Raw genomic sequence first — 14,144 nt, 5'->3', positions numbered from 1 at the left:
AGGCATCCAGTCTTTTTGAATGCAACATTTGCATTCTCCATGACATCACCTGAACCAGATTCGACTTCTAAACAATCAGCACCCTTTTCTCAGGCATTATAAATTGTTGTTCTCTTTGAAATTTGGAATTCTTGAGCCTGCCCAATGAGTGCAAGATGAAAAGTTTCAACAGCATTTCTCTTTCTTCATCAATATTCAAATATCTGTATGATCATACTTCTTTTGTGATGTATGATATTTGGTACATGCTTTCTAGATAATGAGGTTTGCATGCTTTTGGTTTGATAAAGTTGTAGCAATAAACAGAATCCATAGTATCACTACAGTGAAGGAGGAGAACATTGGGTCCATCGAGTCTGTACCGACCCTCTGCAAGAGAACCCTACTTCAGCCCACTTCCTCGCAACCCCTTAACCTCACTTAACCCTTTAACACTCAAGAGCAATTTAGCATGGCCAACCCACCTAACCTGCCCATCTTTGAATTGTGGGAGGAAACCGGAGCACCCAGAGGGAACATAATTTATAGAAATAAAGTGATTTGTGAGTATTACATTATTAATTGTTGCTCAATTGCTTGGCAATCAACTCTGTTTAAATCAGTAAAAACAGAATTGAAATCGCAAATATTTTCTTTCTACTAAATCTTCTAAATTTACTTACACCTGAATTTTAGTTGTTACCTTGTCTTAGGAAGGCAATGCCTTTATTATGAGGAAACAAAACAGGGAGGCATGGTGCATTTCTTTGTGTGTTTCCATCAAATAATGATGTTTGCCAAAGATGTGCGCAGTGAGTGTTTTGATACAGTAAAATATGATTACAAGTCAATTGTCAGTTAGTGTCACTGTTCCATGCAGTTAAATTTTTCTGTTACTTTACCAATTCACTTAAGTGCAGTATTAAAACTTTTTGCGATTTATACTGTGAAGAGAAAGCATTATACTTTCAAGACTTATCCCAAAGAGTCAGAGTACACACATGATGACTAGTAAATATATGGTACAAGCTGAAAATGATCAAATTTATGTACAACTTGGTCATGATTATGTTACCATCACTTATTCAAGCAATTTCAGCTAAACAGACTCTTCACAATCTGTAACTTCATGCAAAAACTTCATTATTAATTTTGGCTGGAGTCAGAATAGCTAAAACCGATATGAATGTTATTTTTGCATTTGAAGATATGGAAATGACAAAATCCAAAACAGTATGAAGGCTTTAAAAGCTAACAGGAATAGAAGTCCAGCAATACTGTGCGCAATCTTCAAGAAATAATAAGTTTTTTTAGAACTTAACACAGAGGGATTTCAAAACTATTTTAGAACATAAATAAATGACCATGGATTTAAGAGTGATAAAAATCCAACAAAAAACTTCATTTTCATGTTTTGCTTTGAAAAGATTGAAAATTATTTGGGATACTCTTTCACATCCAAAAAGATTATACAAAAATTCAAATTTGGTACTGAAAAACATTACTTTAGTTCATTCGCTCTGAAAGACTATAAATTCCTTACCAGTTGAACTTCACCGAATGCACCTCGTCCTATCACTTTCACAACCTCATAGTCCTCGGCTTTCATTTGCATTTCTCGAACCTTGCCCATTACTTTGTCATCTGTGGTGATGGGGGAGAAGAAACACATTCAAAAGTGGTTTCAAGTCTGCAAGTGACCTTACAGAGTGCGACGTTTTCGACCTCACCTATTCAAGAAAATATTATTTGCACAATATGGTAATCCGAACAGATAAGCTTAAAGAGTGACTTATGAAGCAATTCACAGATGGCCCTTAAACTACTGCGTCTATGTCTGGTACCAAACTTGCTAAGCCCCCTCCACAAGACCTTCAGAATACTTGTATCTACACCAATGGTTTCACTACAGATGTATCAGTAATACAGGGCATTGGCGAGACCACACCTCGAATATTGTGTGCAGTTTTGGTCTCTTTTTTTTTAAGGCAGGATGCAAGTGCTTTGGGAGGCAGTTCAGAGGAGGTTTACTAAACTGATACCTGGAATGAGCAGATTGTTTTATGAAAGTTGGACAGGCTGGGCTTGTTTCCACTGGAGTTCAGAAGAGTGAGGGGTCACTTGATTAATATATACAAGATCCTGAATGGTATTGATAAGGTGGACATGGGATGTTTCCTCGCCTGTTTTAAAGTTAAGAGTCCCTCTTAGAGGACAAATATACGGCAAAACCTTTCTCTCAGAAAGTTGTGCAACTTTGGAACTCTCTGCCTTAGAAGGTGGTGGAAGCAGGGTCATTGAATAATTTAAGACAAGCGTAGATTAAATTCCTTGCCACAAGAATCTACAGTTATTGCAGGAAGATGTGAATGTGGAATTCGAAACACAAACACATCCAGCATGATCTTATTGAATGATGGAGCAAGCTTGAGGAGCCGAATGGCCTAACTTCTGTTCCTATTTTGTATGCTCGTATTTGGCTACTCTCCTTCCCTTACCAGAAGGTTCACCACCCATTCTGAGATACTTTTGATCCCTCTAACTTTTATTTGTATGAGGGCAACTATAAACTTATTTGTGATGTGGAGATACCGGCATTGGACTGGGGTGAGCACAGTAAGAAGTCTTACAACACCAGGTTAAAGCCCAACAAGTTTGTTTCGAATCACTAGTTTTCAGAGCGCAGCTCCTTCATCAGGTGAATAAAGAGGTATGTTCCAGAAACACACATATTATAAAAATATATATAGACAAATCAATGATGCAAGAAAATACTTTGAACGCGAGCCTTTGCAGGTAATGAAGTCTTTACAGACCCAGACAGAGGGGTTATCAGGTTAAAGAGGTATGAATTGTCTCAAGCCAGGACAGTTGGTAGGATTTTGCAAGTCCTAACCCTAATTTAGCTTTCCTTCAATCCCCTCCTGTTCTACCTTGCCTCACATACCACAGATCTGCCTTTTAGTTCCCATCTCCTAACACAAGAACTTGCACTTTAGGAGAACAGGTAGCTGCAGGAGAACGGAGAATGCACACAGCTTGAAAGTCTAAGATTGGATCAGAATTAATTTCAAAAATGTATTCATCTCAGAACAGAAGTGAAATGGAGCACCCATAATTAATCTTCCCACCCCCACTCAAACGCACTGAGTGGCTTGTTTATTTCAATGCACAGTAAATTCTCGATTGTTGTGTGGGCACACAGCTCAGAGGGAACATGCCTAACAGCAAAGAACCAGTGTTCTATTTGGGACTCTGGAACTTAGTTACACTGGACTAAAGCTACATGTGTCCTTGATTATAGAATCTCCCATTACTACCAGAATCCTATTCTTCTAGTAAGCCTGATTCTCACTCCCCGATTAATACTTCACCATGGCGCCACAATGCTCCTCAGAGTCACTCTCCTCTTGAATCACTTAACTGTTCATTGCATACTTATAAATGCTATTTCTACTGAACAGTTGCACCAATCACATGCTTCATAAATAAACAGATAGTCCCCTCTCATCCTACATTTCCAGCAGAATGTTTTAGTTCTGCACATTAAAACCCACCGCAGGTTGAAAATCCCTTATCCAAAATGCTCTGGGCCGAGTGTGTATCAGATTTTGGAAATTGGAAATATACTGTGCATGTGCAGTGCGCGTTGGGAACTGGACATTGCCCAGGAGGGATTTCCGACTCGTGGCATCACGACAGCTCTCAAAACAAAAGTGTGGATTTCGGATAAGGGATGCTCAACCTGAACTACTTCTTTATTAAGCTTTGCATCAAAATGACGAAATCAAAATGACAGCATTGCATTATGGGAACTCCCAGTAAAGGGATGACATCTAGTTACCAAGATATGCAAAAGATTTTAAACTTACATCTATTTAAGAAATTTTCAATGTTTTTGTTCTTCCTTAAAGCAGGGAAGTCCAAATCTTGGACCAGGGCATTGAGGCCATCCTGAAAAGAAAACATAAAATGTGATATTTATGCAATATAGATAAGTGAAATGTAACAGTAAAAGAGAAATAACCATTCAAAAATAAAGGAACATAAAACAGTGAATTTCAACTGCTTAACCTATACAAATAAATTCAGTGAAATCACGCTCCCAGTAGTGACTCCACGTAAAGCTGGTGATGACCAGAAATCTACAACGCTGCAATTCAGGTATGCTGGCTGAGTCTCCACTAGAATCTATATTAAGGGCAACACTTGCAATATTGCATCACTGAATTTACCCCATAATCAGATATACTAATCCTCATCCTTTCTGAAGAAGTGTGAAGTCCCCTGCTCATTTAATCAAATTCGTATGCATGATGCTGTGACACCAGTAGATTTTTAAAACATCTTCAATGAATAGTATAAAGCACGCACAATAGAATATATCGAGCAACAAGCTAGTATGTGCCTTTGGCAAACCTGTGTTGGCATTTCTTAATTAATCCACACTTGGCCAAGGTACTTGATATTTTGACCCAGATTTTTTTAATTCACTCATGGATGTGGGCGTCGCTGGCTGAGTGAGCATTTGTTGCCAATCCCCATGGACATTTATGAGTCAACTACATGGCTGTGAGTCTGGAGTCGCATGTAGCTCAGGCAAGATAACTTCCTTCCCTAAAGGACATTAGTAAACCAGATGGGTTCTTACAATGGTTTCATGGTTGTTATTGGACATTTTATTAAATTCAAATGCCACCATCTGCCCTGGTGGGATTCGAACCCATGACCCCAGAGCATTACTCTGGATCTCTGAATTACTAGTCCAGTGACAATACTACTATGCCACTGCCTCCCTGAATTATAATAGAACATACAGTGCAGAAAGAGGCCATTCAGCCCATCGAGTCTGCACTTAAGCCCTCACTTCCACCCCATCGCCACAACCCAACAACCCCTCCCAACCCCTTTGGTCACGAAGGGCAATTTATCATGGCCAATCCACCTAATTATAATGTTGTCTATTTACGCTGAAAGAAGTTTTAAAAACTTTTTCTGCTAAGCCCATGGCCTCGTCACAGTACAGGCAGTACGGTAGCACAAGTGGAAAGCACTGTAGCTTCACAGCGCCATGGTCCCAGGTTCGATTCCCGGCTGGGTCACTGTCTGTGCGGAGTCCGCACCTTCTCCCAGTGTCTGCGTGGCTTTCCTCCGGGTGCTCCGGTTTCCTCCCACAGGCCAAAGATGTGCAGGTTAGGTGGTTTGGCCATGATAATTTGCCCTTAGTCATCAAAAAGGTTAGATGGGGAAGTTCATTTCTAAACGTTTTCCCAGCATCAAGATTAAATTGAATAGCCTGTCACTGCTGGGTTGACCCGTGCACCATTTTTGAACAAGGATGTAATATTTGAAATTCTTCAGTCCTCTTATCATCACACCTATACCTAGAGGCATCTGGAAGATTATGGCCTGACGGGATATACCCAAGGTTACTACGGGAAGCGAGGGAGGAGATTGCTGCGCCATTGGCGATGCTCTTTGCATCCTCACTATCCACTGGAGTAGTACCGGATGATTGGAGGGTGGAGGAGGCGAATGTTGTTCCCCTGTTCAAGAAAGGGAATAGGGAAATCCCTGAGAATTACAGACACATCAATCTTATGTCTGTGGTGAGCAAAATATTGGAAAGGATTCTGAGAGATAGGATTATGATTATTTCGAAAAACATAGTTTGATTAAAAGATGGTCAGCATGGCTTTATATGGGGCAGGTCATGCCTCACAAGCCTCATTGAATTCTTTGAGGATGTGACGAGATACATTGATGAAGGTCGGGCAGTGGATGTGGTGGAGGTGGATTTCAGTAAGGCATTTGATAAGGTTCCTCATGGTAGGCTCATTCAGAAAGTTAGGGGCATGGGATACAGGGAAATTTGGCTGTCTGGATACAGAATTGGCTGGCCGAAAGAAGACAGCGAGTGGTAGTGGATGCAAAGTATTCCGCCTGGAGGTCGATGACCAGTGGTGTCCTGCAGGGATCTGTTCTGTGACCTCTGCTCTTTGTGGTTTTTATAAATGACTTGGATGAGGAAGTGGAAGGGTGGGTTAGTAAGTTTGCCGATGCCACAAAGGTTGGTGGAGTTGGAGATAGTGTTGATAGTTGTTGCAGGTTACAACAGGACATTGACAGGATGCAGAGCTGGGCTGAGAAGTGGCAGATGGAGTTCAACCTTGATAAATGTGAAGTGATTCATTTTGGAAGGTCGAATTTGAATGCTGAATACAGGGTTAAAGGCAGGATTCGTGGAAGTGTGGAGGAAAAGTTGCCATCCAGTTAGATAGGGTTGTTAAGAAGGCATATGGTGTGTTGGCTTTCATTAACAGGGGGATTAAGTTTAAGAGCCGCGAGGTTTTGCTGCAGCTTTACAAAACCCTAGTTAGACCACACTTGGAATATTATGTACAGTTCTGGTCGCGTCATTATAGGAAGGATGTGGATGCTTTGGGGAGGGTTCAGAGGAGATTTACCAGGATGCTGCCTGGACTGGAGGGCATGTCTTATGAAGGAAGGTTGAGGGAGCTTGAGCTTTTCTCACAAGAGTGAAGGCGGCAGAGAGGTGACTTGATAGAGGTGTAGAAGGTGATGAGAGGCATGGATAGAGTGGATAGCCAGAGACGTTTCCCCAGGGTAGAAATGGCTGTCACGAGGGGACATAATTTTAAGGTGATTGGAGGAAGGTCTAGGGGAGGTGTCAGAGGTAGGTTCTTTGCAGAGTGGTGGGTGTGTGGAACGCACTGCCAGCAGATGTGGTGGAGTCAGTCATTAGGGACATTTAAGCGACTCTTAAACAAGCACATGGACATGTAAATTGAAGGGGTGTAGGTTAGGTTGATCTTAGATTAGGATAACTGGTGGCACATCATCGTGGGCTGAAGGGCCTGAACTGTTCTGTGCACCTCAGAGAGCGTCTTGGACACTTCTGAACTCGAACCGTAGAACCATAAAATTTCTACAGTGCAGAAGGAGGTCTTTTGGCCCATTGAGCCTGCACTAACCCTCTGAAAGAGCACCAAAGAACAAACAACAGTACAGCAACAGGCCCTTCGGCCCTCCCAGCCTGCGCCAACCATGATGCCTGTCGAAACTAAAACTTGCTGCACTTCCAGGGTTCATATCCATCTATTCCCATCCTATTTATGAATTCATCAAGATATCTCTAAGACGCTGCTTTCGGAATTGCTTCCACCACTTCCCCTGGCAGCACGGTCCAGGCACTCACAACCCTCTGTGTAAAAATACTTGGCTTGCACATCTCCTCTAAACTTTCCCCATCGCACTTTAAACCTATGTCCCCCAGTAATTGACTTTCCACCCTGGAAAAAGCATCTGACTACACACTCTGTCCATGCCACTCATAATTTTGTAAACATAGAAAATAGCAAAATACAGCACAGAACAGGCCCTTCGGCCCATGGTGTTGTGCCGAACTTTTGTCCTAGATTAAGAACAAATTAATCTACACCCCATCATTCTACCGTAATCCTAACCAATAGCCGTTTGAAGGTCCCTAATGTTTCCGACTCAACTACTTCCACAGGCAGTGCATTCCATGCCCCCACTACTCTCTGGGTAAACATAGAACATAGAACAGTACAGCACAGAACAGGCCCTTCCATGAACACCCTACTCAAACCCACGTATCCACCCTATACCTGTAACCCAACAACCCCCCCCTTAACCTTACTTTTATTAGGACACTACGGGCAATTTAGCATAGCCAATCCAACTAACCCGCACATCTTTGGACTGTGGGAGGAAACCGGAGCACCCGGAGGAAACCCACGCACACAGGGGGGGGACGTGCAGACTCCACACAGACAGTGACCCAGCCGGGAATCGAACCTGGGACCCTGGAGCTGTGAAGCATTTATGCTAACCACCATGCTACCCTGCTGCCCCTAAGAGGTAAAGAACCTACCTCTGACATCCCCCAATATCTTCCACCATTCACCTTAAATTGATGTCCCCTTGTAATGGTGTGTTCCACCCGGGGAAAAAGTCTCTGACTGTCTACTCTATCTATTCCGCTGATCATCTCATAAACCTCAATCAAGTCGCCCCTCACCCTTCTCCGTTCTAATGAAAAAAGGCCGAGCACCCTCAACCTTTCCTCGTAAGACCTACTCTCCATTCCAGGCAACATCCTGGTAAATCTCCTTTGCACTTTTTCCAAAGCTTCCATATCCTTCCCAAAATGAGGCGACCAGAACTGCACACAGTACTCCAAATGTGGCCTTACCAAGGTTTTGTACAGGTGCATCATCACCTCACGGCTCTTAAACCCAATCCCTCTGCTAATGAACGCTAGCACACCATAGGCCTTCTTCACAGCTCTATCCACTTGAGTGGCAACTTTCAAAGACCTATGAACATAGAGCCCAAGATCTCTCAGCTCCTCCACATTGCCAAGAACCCTCCCGTTAACCATGTATTCCGCATTCATATTTGTCCTTCCAAAATGGACAACCTCACACTTTTCAGAGTTAAACTCCATCTGCCACTTCTCAGCCCAGCTCTGCATCCTATCTATGTCTCTTTGCAGCTGACAACAGCCCTCTTCAATATCCACAACTCCACCAATCTTCATATCGTCTGCAAATTTACTGACCCACCCTTCAACTCCCTCATCCAAGTCATTAATGAAAATCACAAACAGCAAAGGACCCAGAACTGATCCCTGCGGTACGCCACTGGTAACTGGGCTCCAGGCTGAATATTTGCCATCCATCACCACTCTCTGACTTCTATTGGTTAGCCAGTTCGTTATCCAACTGGCCAAATTTCCCACTATCCCATGCCTCCTTACTTTCTGCATAAGCCTACCATGGGGAACTTTATCAAATGCCTTACTAAAATCCACGTACACCACATTCACTGCTTTACCTTCATCCACGCACTTGGTCACCTCCTCAAAGAATTCAATAAGACTTGTGAGGCAAGACCTAACCCTCACAAATCCGTGCTGACTATCCATTATCAAGCAGTGTCTTTCCATACGCTCAGAAATTCTATCCCTCAGTACCCTTTCCATTACTTTGCCTGCCACCAAAGTAAGACTAACTGGCCTGTAATTCCCAGGGTTATCCCTATTCCCTTTTTTGAACAGGGGCACGACATTCGCCACTCTCCAACCCCTGGTACCACCCCTGTCGACAGTGAGGACGAAAAGATCATTGCCAACGGCTCTGCAATTTCATCTCTCGCTTCCCACGGAATCCTTGGATATATCCCGTCAGGCCCAGGGATCTTGTCTATCCTCAAGTTTTTCAAAATGCCCAACACATCTTCCTTCTTAACAAGTATCTCCTCGAGCTTACCAGTCTGTTTCACACTGTCCTCTCCAACAATATGGCCCCTCTCATTCGTAAATACTGAAGAAAAGTACTCATTCAAGACCTCTCCTATCTCTTCTGACTCAATAAACAATCTCCCGCTACTGTCTTTGATCAGACTGACCCTCGCTCTAGTCACTCATATTTCTCACATATGTGTAAAAGGCCTTGGGGTTTTCCTTGATTCTATCCGCCAAAGATTTTTCATGCCCTCTCTTGAAATCAAAACCGCTTATTGTCACGAGTAGGCTTCAAATTAAGTTACTGTGAAAAGCCCCTAGTCGCCACATTCCGGCGCCTATTCGGGGAGGCTGTTACGGGAATCGAACCATGCTGCTGGCTTGCCTTGGTCTGCTTTCAAAGCCAGCGATTAGCCCTGTGAGCTAAACAGCCCCTCTTAGCTCTCCTAAACCCTTTCTTCAGTTCCCTCCTGGCTATCTTGTATTCCTCCAGCGCCCTGTCTGAACCTTGTTTCTTCAGCCTTACATAAGTATCCTTCTTCCTCTTAACAAGACATTCAATCTCTCTTGTCAACCATGGTTCCCTCACTCGACCATCTTTTCCCTGCCTGACAGGGCCATACATATCAAGGACACGTAGTATCTGTTCCTTGAACAAGTCCCACATTTCAATTGTGTCCTTCCCTAACAGCCTATGTTCCCAACTTATGCAATTCAATTCCTGTCTGACAGCATTGTATTTACCCTTCCCCCAATTGTAAACCTTGCCCTGTTGCATGCACCTATCCCTCTCCATTACTAAAGTGAAAGTCAGAAAACTGTGGTCACTATCTCCAAAATGCTCCCCCACTAACAAATCTATCACTTGCACTGGTTCATTGCAAAGTACCAAATCCAAAATGGCCTCCCCTCTGGTCAGACAATCTATATACTGTTAGAAAAGCTTCCTGGACACACTGCACAAACACCATCCCATCCGAACTATTTGATCAAAAGAGTTTCCACTCAATATTTGGGAAGTTGAAGTCACCCATGACTACTACCCTGTGACTTCTGCACCTTTCCAAAATCTGTTTCCCAATCTGTTCCTCCACATCTCTGCTGCTATTGGGGGGCCTATAGAAAATTCCCAACAAGGTGACTGCTCCTTTCCTATTTCTGACTTCAACCCATACTACCTCAGTAGGCAGATCCTCCTCGAACTGCCCTTCTGCAGCTGTTATACGATCTCTAATTAATAATGCAACACCCCCACCTCTTTTACCACCCTCCCTAATCTTACTGAAACAACTATAACCAGGGACCTCCAACAACCATTTCTGCCCCTCTTCTATCCAAGTTTCCGTGATGGCCACCACATCGTAGTCCCAAGTACCGATGCATGCCTCAAGTTCACCCACTTTATTCCTGATGCTTCTTGCGTTGAAGTATACACACTTCAACCCATCTCCGTGCCTGCAAGTACTCTCCTTTGTCAGTGTTACCTTACCCACTGCCTTGCTACATGCTTTGACGTCCTGAACATCGGCTACCTTAGTTGCTGGACTATAAGTCCGGTTCCCATTCCCCAGCCAAATTAGTTTAAACCCTCCTGAAGAGTACTAGAAAACGTCCCTCCCAGGATATTGGTGCCCCTCCGGTTCAGATGCGACCCGTCCTGCTTCTACAGGTCCCACCTAGAATGTGCTCCAATTATCCAAATCCATGAAGCCCTCCCTCCTACACCATTCCTGCAGCCACGTGTTCAATTGCACTCTCTCCCTATTCCTAACCTCGCTATCATGTGGCACCGGCAACAAATCAGAGATGACAACTCGGTCTGTCCTGGCTTTTAACTTCCAGCCTAACTCCCTAAACTCGTTTATTACATCCACACCCCTTTTCGTACCTACGTCGTTGGTACCAACGTGCACCACGACTTCTGGCTGCTCACCCTCCCCCTTAAGAATCCTGAAGACACAATCAGAGACATCCCTGGCCCTGGCATCCGGGAGGCAACATACCTTCTGGGAGTCTCGCTCGCAACCACAGAATCTCCTATCTATTCCCGTAACCATTGAGTCTCCTATCACTATTGCTTTTCTATTCTCCCCCTTCCCTTCTGAGCCCCAGAGCCAGACTCAGTGCCAGAGACCTGGCCGCTAGGGGCTTCCCCGTAGGTCATCCACTCCCCCAACAGCATCCAAAACGGTATACTTGTTTTGAAGGGGAACGGCCACGAGGGATCCCTGCACTGTCTGCCCGTTCGTTTTCTTTCCCCTGACTGTCACCGAGCTACTCTTGTCCTGTACCTTGGGTGTGGCTACCTCCCTGTAACTCTTGTCTATTACCCCCTCTGCCTCCTGGATGATCCGAAGTTCATCCAGCTCCAGTTCCCTAATACGGTCTCTGAGGAGCTGGAGTTGGGTTCACTTCCCACAGGTATAGTCAGCGGGGACACCGGTGGTATCCCTCACCACCCACATCCTACAGGAGGAACATGCAACTGCCCTCGCCTCCATCCCCTCTAACCTTACAGAATATAGCTGCACTGTGGACCAACTGGAACTCCGCCCTCTGACTCTGCTCCCAGTCAGCTGTACTCTCTGCAAACTCCCGGCTCCCTTCACACTCTGAGGAAATGTAGGAAATGAAATGAAAGGAGCACCTCACTGCCTCCTCCCCTAACTCCCTCAGTCACCAAACTCTCACTATAGCACTCAAATGCACCCAAATTCAGCACTCCCTCAGTCACCAAACTCTCACTATAGAACTCAAATGCACCCAAATTCAGCATTCACTGCAAACAAAGTCTGCACTGTAGCTCAGATTTATACGGTGTCTCTAGCCTCTGAAAACTGGCCTAATCCAATTAACTAATTAACAAGCTGCAAGTAGTTACAAGTAGAACCTTTGATTAAAGCTGATTGAAAATTCACCTTCTCCTCAACCAAACAGCAACTTTTAAGTTAATTAACTAAATAAAAGAAAGACTAGACTTTAGATACGAATAAAAAAATAAACCCTTAAAAACCCTCAGTCACCAAACTCTCACTATAGCACCCAATGCACCCAAATTCAGCACTCAGTGCAAACAAAAAACTTCTAAACTTCGATTAGGTCGCCCCTCAATCTCCGTCGTACTGGTGAAAACAATCAGAGTTTATCCAACCTCTCCTCATCACTAATATCCTGCAGACTAGGCAAAATTTTGGTCAACCTCTCATGGTGCTGAGGACATGGGCTCGATCCCTGTCCGTGTGGAGTTTTCACGATCTCCCCGTGGCTGCGTGGTCTCACCCCTCAACCCAAAATGATGTGCAGGGTAAATGGATTGGCCATGCTAAATTGCCCTTTAATTGTAAAAAAAAGAATTGAATACTCTAAATTTATTTTTAAAAACAACATTCTGGTAAACATCTCCTATACCCTCTCCAAAGCATCCACATCCTTCTGATTGTGTGGCGACCAGAATTGTACACAATATTCCAATAAATGTGGCCTAATTAAGGTACTGCTGCAACATGACTTGCCCATTTTTATACTCAATGCCCCGACCGATGAAGGTGAGCATGCCGAATGCCTTCTTGACTACCTTATCCACCTGCGTTGCCACTTTCAGTGATCTGTGGACCTGTCCACCTAGATCTCTCTGCCTGTCAATGCTCGTAAGCTGTCTGAGATTTACTGTATAATTCCCATATGTATTGGACCTTCTAAAATGCAGTACCTCACATTTGTCGATTAAACTCCATCTGCCATTTCTCCGCCCAAGCCTCCAACCAATCTATATCCCGCTGTATCCTTGGACAATCATCTTCACTATCCGCAGTCTACCAAACTGTGTTGTCCATAAAATTACTAATCAGACCCACTACATTTTCCTCCACATAATTTATATACCATGAACAAAGGTCCCAGCACTGAACACTGCCTGTCACAGCCCTCCATTCAGAAAAGCACCCTGACACCGCTACCCTCTGTCTTCTATGACCGAGTCAGTTCTGTATCCATCTTGCCAGCTCACCTCTGATTCATCTTTTATGCCAGTTTGCGATGAGGGACCTTGTCAAAAAGACTTCACTGATGTAGACAACATCCACTGCCCTTCCTTCATCAACCATCTAAGCCACTTCCTCAAAAAATTGATCAAGTTAGTGAGACATAACCTCCTCTTCACAAAACTATACTGCCTATCGCTTATAAGTCTATTTGTTTCTAAATGTGAGTAAATCGAGTCCCTAAGAATCTTCCCCAATAATTTCCCTACCACTGATGTAAGGCTCACTCACCACCCTTCTTAAACAAATTAACAAATTGACTATTCTCCAGTCCTCACCTGTAACCAATGAGGATACAAAGATTTCTGCCAAGGCCCCTGCAATTTCCTTCCTTGCCTCCCTCAGTATTCTGGGGTAGATACCATCAGGCTCTGGGAACTTATCTACTTTAATACCCAACACCTCTTTATTAATATCAACATGACCCAGATTATCTACACACCCTTCTCTCGTTATCATCCATCAAGCCCTTGTCTTTGGTGAATACTGATGCAAAGTACTCATTTAGTACTTTGCCCATTTCCTCTGGCTCCACGCATAGATTCCCTCCTTTGTCCTTCAGTGGGCCAAACCTTTCCCTGGCTACCCTCTTGCTCTTTATAAGCTTATAAAATGCCTTGGGATTGTCCTTAACCCTGCTTGCCAAGGGCTTTTGATGATCCCCTTTTAACCCTCCTATGTGGGCAGCGCGGTAGCATAGTGGTTAGCACAATTGCTTCACAGCTCCAGGGTCCCAGGTTCGATTCCCGGCTTGGGCCACTGTCTGTGCGGAATCTGCACGTTCTCCCCGTGTGTGCGTGGGTTTCCTCCTGGTGCTCCGGTTTCCTCCCACA

General features: G+C 44.0%; 1 protein-coding gene across 5 annotated transcripts in view; it reads right to left on the bottom strand.

Annotated features, from left to right (window-relative positions):
• The window catches only part of rock2a (rho-associated, coiled-coil containing protein kinase 2a), a 318,731-nt gene that overhangs the window by 172,143 nt on the left and 132,444 nt on the right, over positions 1 to 14,144 (bottom strand). For all 5 annotated transcript variants that reach the window (XM_038800251.1, XM_038800250.1, XM_038800253.1 and 2 more), the window contains exons 2-3: positions 3,852 to 3,933; positions 1,523 to 1,623 (exon numbers count right to left, since the gene is read on the bottom strand). In XM_038800251.1, the coding sequence (XP_038656179.1) occupies positions 1,523 to 1,623; positions 3,852 to 3,933 (183 nt within the window). The remainder of the gene's footprint in view (positions 1 to 1,522; positions 1,624 to 3,851; positions 3,934 to 14,144) is intronic.

Source organism: Scyliorhinus canicula, chromosome 6 (assembly GCF_902713615.1).
Source record: "Scyliorhinus canicula chromosome 6, sScyCan1.1, whole genome shotgun sequence".
NCBI lineage: Eukaryota > Metazoa > Chordata > Chondrichthyes > Carcharhiniformes > Scyliorhinidae > Scyliorhinus > Scyliorhinus canicula.
This window is presented reverse-complemented; position numbering and strand designations above follow the sequence as displayed.